Source organism: Hippopotamus amphibius, chromosome 13, assembly GCF_030028045.1.
Source record: "Hippopotamus amphibius kiboko isolate mHipAmp2 chromosome 13, mHipAmp2.hap2, whole genome shotgun sequence".
Taxonomy (NCBI): domain Eukaryota; kingdom Metazoa; phylum Chordata; class Mammalia; order Artiodactyla; family Hippopotamidae; genus Hippopotamus; species Hippopotamus amphibius.
In genome coordinates, this window is record NC_080198.1 from 36,182,896 (window position 1) to 36,190,069 (window position 7,174).

The window sequence follows — 7,174 nt, forward strand, 5'->3', positions numbered from 1 at the left end:
CAGGCATCAATGAGAACAGAATCTACCACTCACAGTTTTACATGTCTGATAAAAGGAAGAATTTTCTACAGACCAGTTTTTGTCTCCATACCATTCAAACCCTGCTCTTCCTTCCCTGTTCATATACTTCCGCTGTCAGGCACTGTAGGGAGTATCCTTATCACCACAGCAGCACTTCTGACACAGTATCTTCATACCATGACACAGGTGAATGATGCCGTAACTGGTAGGAGAACTGGAAACCACTGCTAGCAGAATGGCTAGCAGGAATTCACCTACTCCCAGGAGCGACTGTGAACCACATAAATCTATCACATTAACCCAGGCTAAGTCTGTCCCAACTCAGCTTCCCCTTAGTCACGTTCCAAAAGAAATTGCTGCCATTCCATGGCACCTGACAAGAAAAGAGTGACAGAGGGGGTCAGAGAGGGGGAGCCAGAGGCCCTCTCCAACTGCAGCTAAAATATCTTGCTTTCATAAATTTAACAAAAAACATACTAGCCCATGAACACATTGCTCGGATCCCTCCCAAAGGCTCTGACACTTAAGCTTCCAGAAATCCACACTGGTGATGAGTAGTCCTAAGTAAAATCCCTTACATGAAGGAAAGTTGCATGAATCTCTCTCTTCACTGCCACCAGCAGGAACAGACATGAGTGAGAGCAAGGTGTAGAAAGAGCAAGACTTAGGACACCAGTTAAGTCTGAGAAATAAACTGAAACCAAGAGAGGATGGCAGGGCCCCCAAAATGATAGGAATCAATAAATGGTCAATCCATAAGGAGATACAAACAAAAGAAGAGGAGAGAGAGATGTGGCCAAAATGTGGACAGACAGGACCTGATGAGGGGAGCCTTGTGCGCAGGTGGGCGGAGTCTAGTGATGGGGGTGCCTAACAGTTGAGGGCGGGGCTAAAAACTAGGGTGGCCTAACTGATAGATGAGTGGACTCTAAAGACCAGGGCCATGGACACACAAAATGTGAGTGAGGCCCATTTAGGAGGGATCTGCCCAGTGGATAATGAGCAGTGTCTAAAGGTGAGTAGGGGTTTGGAAATAAGATGGATGGGGCCCAGAAATGAGAGGCCAGGGCTACCTGGGCCAGGCCCCCTTTCCTCCCAGCACCAGAGGTGGGGCTAGGAATGGGAGGGTACCCCACTGAGCATCTCCATGTTCTTCCTTCCCCCGATCAGTTAGAGAAGGCAGCCATAAAGATTCAGTCATGGTGGCGTGGCAACATGGTACGCCGGACGTTACTGCATGAAGCACTCAGGGCCTGGGTCATCCAGTGCTGGTGGAGGTCGATGCAGGCCAAGATGCTGGAGCAAAGGCGGCGCCTGGCACTAAGACTCTACACCTGCCAGGAGTGGGCAGTGGTGAAGGTACAGGCACAGGTTCGAATGTGGCAGGCCCGGAGACAGTTTCTCCAGGCACGCCAAGCGGCCTGCATCATCCAGTCTCACTGGCGCTGGCATGCCAGCCAAACCCAAGGCCTGATCCGGGGCCGCTATGAGGTCAGAGCCAGCCGGCTGGAGCTTGACATCGAAATCCTCGTGACCTAGGGTGCTGGCAGAGCCAAGGAGACTGGATCTCGCTTCCAATAAAGACATTTACTGACTATGGTCTTGCCCTTCGGAAATCAGACCCATAGAATCAGCTCCTTATCTTCCTACCTTCCACCCCAAAAAAAAAAGATTTCCTGGCATGGTCTAAAGCCCATTCAAGGGCAACTCACATAGGCCCTTGCTCCTAATGTAAACCTGACCAATCCTGCACCCAAAAGAAACCTCAGGGCCCAGGTCAGGCTCTGATACCTCAGCCAGCCTGATCCTAGCTCCCTCCACAAGTAGGGGTAGGCATTGGGCTTCATTTTTCTGCAGCCCCTGCCCAGCCATCTCCATTCACGGTAGGACTGGCTGCAGTCAGAGCCAGGTGGGAAGGCCAGGATTCCACAGGTCTATGATTGGCAGGGCCCTCAGGGCCAGCACAGAGCTTGGCGGGGAGCCAGAAGGACAGGGTACCCCAGCTGAGCAACAGCAGGACAGGCATTGTGCCTCAATGGGGGACAGCCAGCCAAAGCCAGCCCCTGGGGAAGGCCAGGGCAGGAGCTGAGATGCTGCAGCTGTGCCTGCTGCCTCCCTTCCCAGGGGCTGAGAGACAAGGCTTCCCTCCCCTGTGCAGGCCACTTCCTGGGAGAACCAGGCATGGGGCTGGGGAGGGGAGAGAGAGCCTGGGGATTGGAGTGGGTAAACAAGCAGAGAAGGATCAGGGATGGGCAGGGGGAAGGGCTGTCCCTCTGCTACTGAAGGTCATTAGCTTGGGGATGCAGCCTCTAAATCCTACCAGATCCTCAGAAGCAGCTGTGCCGACCTCCCCTCAAGATTCCCTCTCTTCCCCAACCCTCCCACAAACTACCACACCCTCTTGCTGGGTCTCCTCGAGTGGGTGCTGATGGGTCTGGGCTCTGCTGAATCTCTTGTTATCTCTTGGCATTTATGTCTCAACCACCTTTGAACATGATCTCTCAGTCTCTGCTTTGTCATCTGTACCCAAGATCCCTCACTCTCACCCTGTGTCAGATGTGATGTTTGTCTGAACCTGCATCCCAGAAGTCTGAGGTCCACGACCCTCCCCAGGATTTTGCGATGGGTGGCCTTGCACAAGGGATGGGAGGACCAGTTGGGGAGGTGTACAGAAGTCTTAGATCTTCATGGGCCTCACAGTTGGGTAAGGTTTTCCCTCACCCCAGGGCCCACTGTGTGTGCGTGCGTGTGTGTGTGTGTGTGTGTGTGTGTGTTTGGGATTCGGAGCAGGGTGTCCCAAGAACAGCTGTGACAGATGTGAGGATTCAGGGTTCAGTTCAACATCCATCACCTCCAGGAGCTGCAGGTGGCATGATGTAGCTAGGTTCCTCACTCTTCCAAGGGACCCCTTTTAGGAGCTTCAGACACAGCTCTCTCCTCCCCTACTGGCAGCAGTGAATGGTAGGAAACTGGTTAGGTCTGCAAACTGAACATGACAATAATTCTGTGTGACCAGCCTATTAGGCGCCCACCTCTGCAGTGAGAGGTGTTTAAAACCTGTGCTGGCAAGAGTTTAACTCTCTGATTCACAGCCTACATTGGGCAATGGAATCCCCTAAACCACACAAAAAAATACCGATGCCTGGGCCCACCCAGAGATTCTGCTTTAATTGGGCTAGGGAGTGGCCTGGGCACTGAAATTCAATGTGCAGCCACAATTTGAAAACCGCTGAATTAGGTTCTTCCCAGTCCACGTTATATGCTCCCCACTCAGCCTGTGTGGTCCCTTCTGGGGATGGTCATGCATAATTCCAAGCCGAACACTCAGTGGGCTCAAGGTAATCAAGGCTTTCTGCTCTCTGATGATCTAAGAATGCAAAGTAAAACAGGAATCTAGAGGCAGAGCTACTTTGGGTCAAAAACCTTTGGAAGCAGGAGGACACAGCCCCTCCTGAGAGCTGGGGCTTGAGTTGGGGAGAGGCTGTTGGAGGGAAAGCAGGCCGGGCCTCTTGTCCCAGGTAGAAGGGATCCCAGGAAGATGGCACCACAAAAGTGTGAACAATGGAAACTCTGGGACAGCCCAAGAAGGGCAAGTTTTATCCAAAGTCTTCAGCACCACCTGCAAGAGTCCCTTCAAAGATCAGGGGCCTTGAGAAGCCAGGGATGGTCTAACTCTGTGGGTGTTGGGCATCAGAGAGCCCCAAGCAGAGGAATGAAGCATAGAACAGGAGTCAGGAGAGAGGCTCTTTTAGCAGCAAGGTCTGTAGCTAGTTGCCTTGATTGGTGGAGCCATCCTTCCCTCCTTAGCAGGGCTGAGGCCACAGGTGTGACTTCTTAGATGTGGACCTCTCAGAACCTCACAGACCCTCTCTTCTCTTCCCCATTATCACTGAGACCTGAGCTGCATAAGGAATTCTTCCTGAGAATACACTGAAACACTAGAAGTGGGGATGGGAGGAGCATGCTTGCAAGCTTTGGGGCAGTAATGGGCCTAAGAACACTCTGGGGAACTTGGTATCCCCATTCATGCTCCTCCCCCAGGTGACATGGTAGCTCCAAGAGATATGTGACCAAGGCCTGATCAACAAAGAAATATACTGACCCTCAGACAGGCCCAGCCTCCTGGGCCCCTAAGAAGGTAGTTCAGTAAGTGAAGGACCATCCCCTACAGGTGCCCTCCAGCCCTGGAAAAGGATCCCCAGGTTACATCTAGTCTCCTTGTCCTACGATGCCCACCCCATGCTCTCTAGCCCCTCACTTCATGCATCACCATCCTTAGCTCTGATCCCACTGCTCCAGGGTCTCCATTCTGCCTTGTCCTCTTTCTCTTTCCCACATGCCAAAACCAAAATGAGATGCCCACAGCCACTGCCATGCATGCCTGACAGCTAGGGTGGGCTGACCAACATCCCACTGATCACGCACACACATTCACACACATTACTGAAGGACACTGATGATGACCACTACTCCACCCACTCCCATTTTGCCAGATGGATGTTGCTTGGTATAAAGAAGTCTTTGTTCAGCTTTGTTTCTAAAAATCAAGTTTGTTCAGGTCCATCACAAGTTAGTAGTCTAGGGCTTCCCTGGGGGCGCAGTGGTTAAGAATCCACCTGCCAATGTAGGGGACACGGCTTCAAGCCCTGGTCCGGGAAGATCCCACATGGTGCGGAGCAACTAAGCTCGTGCACCACAACTACTGAGCCTGTGCTTTAGAGCCCGTGAGCCACAAATACTGAGCCCATACACCGCAACTACTGAAGACACTGCAATAAGAAACCTAAGCACTGAAATGAAGAGTAGCCCCCACTCTCCGCAACCACAGAAAGCCTGTATGCAGCAACGAAGACCCAATGCAGCCAATTAAAAAAAAAAAGTTAGTAGTCTAGAAATAAGCACTTATTATGTAAAAGGGCTGGACTGAGTTAAGAAAATTTGTTTTCTGGGCATTCCCAAACTGGACTTTCATATCTTCAGAACAAAGAACTTAGGATAGAGTGTAACCCTAAAGAGGGTGACCACAGATTCTGACAGTAAAAGGGGGTGGGGCATAGGGCAGGCAGAGAAAATTCCAGCCACACAGGAAGAGACAAAAGCCCACTCATGGCCCTAAGACAGAGGAGTGTGAGGGGGCTTAGGTACTGCTGCAGCCTGCTGCCAGATCCTACCCTCAGCCCCTCCACTCAGGTTACCCTAGTAGGCATAGGGGAATCTGGGGACGGCCACATGGTTCGGAGGCAAAAAGTAGTAAAAGCCAAGGAAAGGAGAATTCCCTGGGGGCCTAGTGGTTAGGATTCTGGGCTTTCGCTGCTGTGGCCCAGTTTCAGTCCCTGATCAGGGAACTGAGATCCTGCAAGCCATGTGGCACAGCCCAAAAACAAAACAAACAAACAAAAAAGCCCAGGAAGGTACCAAAGTAGTGGGTCTGAGGGCTGCCCTCATTGAGCCCTGTATACTCCATATGGGGCTGGGAAGTATCCAAGAGCCCCTGGACCCCCAAGATGGGGGAGGTAAGATGTGCCAAAAGGACTGGTGGTCCCAAAGGGGCCTAGGACAGAGACAAGAAGCCACAGACTGTGGGAACCTTAACACCCAAGGCAGGCAGGGACCAGGGGAATCATAGAAGGTGGATTTAGGTTTTGTGGGTGGGGAACACAGTAGTATTCTCTATTGGGGGTGGGCTAAAGACAAAACGGTTTCCACGAGAGCAGGCAGGACCACCCGTAAGACCCAACCCAGGAGGGGAAAGTGGGAGATATCAATGAAAGATGTTTGGCTATGAGCTGATAATTGCTGAAGCTGGAATAATGACTACTCTGTCTCATTTTGGATATGTTTGAACATTTCCACAATAAAAACATAAATAACTTTAGTATAAGTAATAGAAGAATGAAACTTACTTAAATAACTTCCATAACAGTTAGGAATTGTATTGGGCTCTTAGAAACAGAAACCTGAAAACCAGGAAACCAGTGGCTTAAACAAAATAAAAGTTTGTTTTCTTCTCCCATAAATAAAGCCCAGTAATGGGAAGGCCAAGGTATAGCAGCTGCATAATATCAAGAGGTCCCATCTTCTCTGTTTCCACACTGCACTCCAAGGATGGGACTAGTCCTCTTACTCCAGCATGACTTCCTAGAGTTCCAACCATCATGCCTGCATTTCAGGAGAGTAGATGAAGAGCAAAAAGACAAACATGCCAGCTGACTTCATTTCTTTTAAAGGTCTTTCCCAGAAGGCTCACTCATCCAGCCCCCTCTACTTATATTTCATTGGCTAGAACTGTTACCGGACCTTCCCTGCTACAAGGACACTCACTGCTGCCAGGTGTATCCAAAGAGGCGAGATTCTGCTGGGATGCAAACTTCCAAATCTCAATGGCTTAACTGAAATGTATTTCTCACTTACACAAATCTGTGGGGCTCCAGGCAATTCTCCATATGGTGTCCCTCCGTGTGCTTGCTCAGCCTTCCAGGCTGCTCCACGCTTACACCACCTGCATGTGGATATGAGCTCCTGTGATTGCACTGGTGGAAGCAGGGGAAGGGAGGGCTGGAGAGAAGAGCACCAGTGTTGCAGTCTTCCACTTGGAAGTGTCTTATTTCACTTCTGCTCCCTTTTTATTGGCTCAGTAGCCATGAAGCTGTGTCTAACTTCAAGGAGAAGGAAAATACAATCTTTCAACATGCCGGAAAGGAGAGGGAAGAATGCTGGTGAACAAATCAATGTGGCCCACATCAGGGTGCCCTTTACAAGGTAGAGGAAAGAGTGGGTATGGGCGGGGGGGGGGGGGGGGGGGGCGGCAATCAGCAGCCTCAGTCAGGACTCCTAAAACATTAGAGAAAAAATATAAAGAAATCTCAGTCAATTCAACGGAAGTATGAAACAGAAAAAAATTAGTAAGAAAGCAGGATAGAAAATCAAAGGATGGGAATAAGTCTGTATTAAATGGAAATGGGCACAATTCATCTATTAACATAATCTCAGGTTTTTAAAAATAACCATATGTTGTTTTATAATGGACACATCTAAAATAAAAGAAAGCTGAGAAACTAAAACAACAGAAAAAGATACAGCAGAAGAGAACATTTAGCTGTTTAAAAACACATTTACTCTCTTCCCTCCTAAGATCTAAGGAAAATGAAAAGAA

General features: G+C 49.9%; 1 protein-coding gene across 3 annotated transcripts; it reads left to right on the forward strand.

Moving 5' to 3' along the window:
- The first annotated feature begins 964 nt into the window (after positions 1-964).
- On the forward strand, positions 965-1,560 carry IQCF6 (IQ motif containing F6). 3 transcript variants are annotated; one of them, XM_057704366.1, is made up of 2 exons: positions 965-1,036; positions 1,192-1,560. In XM_057704366.1, exons 1-2 carry the CDS (start codon positions 965-967, stop codon positions 1,558-1,560), a joined length of 441 nt encoding a protein of 146 aa, XP_057560349.1. The 3 variants fall into 3 exon arrangements, with proteins under 3 accessions (XP_057560349.1, XP_057560351.1, XP_057560350.1); XM_057704368.1 differs by having other exon boundaries at positions 965-979; XM_057704367.1 differs by lacking the exon at positions 965-1,036 and adding an exon at positions 1,064-1,082 and having other exon boundaries at positions 1,187-1,560.
- The last annotated feature ends 5,614 nt before the right edge of the window (positions 1,561-7,174 follow it).

Coding starts and splice junctions, on each gene's coding strand:
- IQCF6 (XM_057704366.1), top strand. CDS start 965: ATGGACACACAAAATGTGAGTGAGGCCCATTTAGGAGGGATCTGCCCA. Junction 1,037..1,191: donor ATAATGAGCAGTGTCTAAAG/GTGAGTAGGGGT, acceptor TCCCCCGATCAG/TTAGAGAAGGCAGCCATAAA.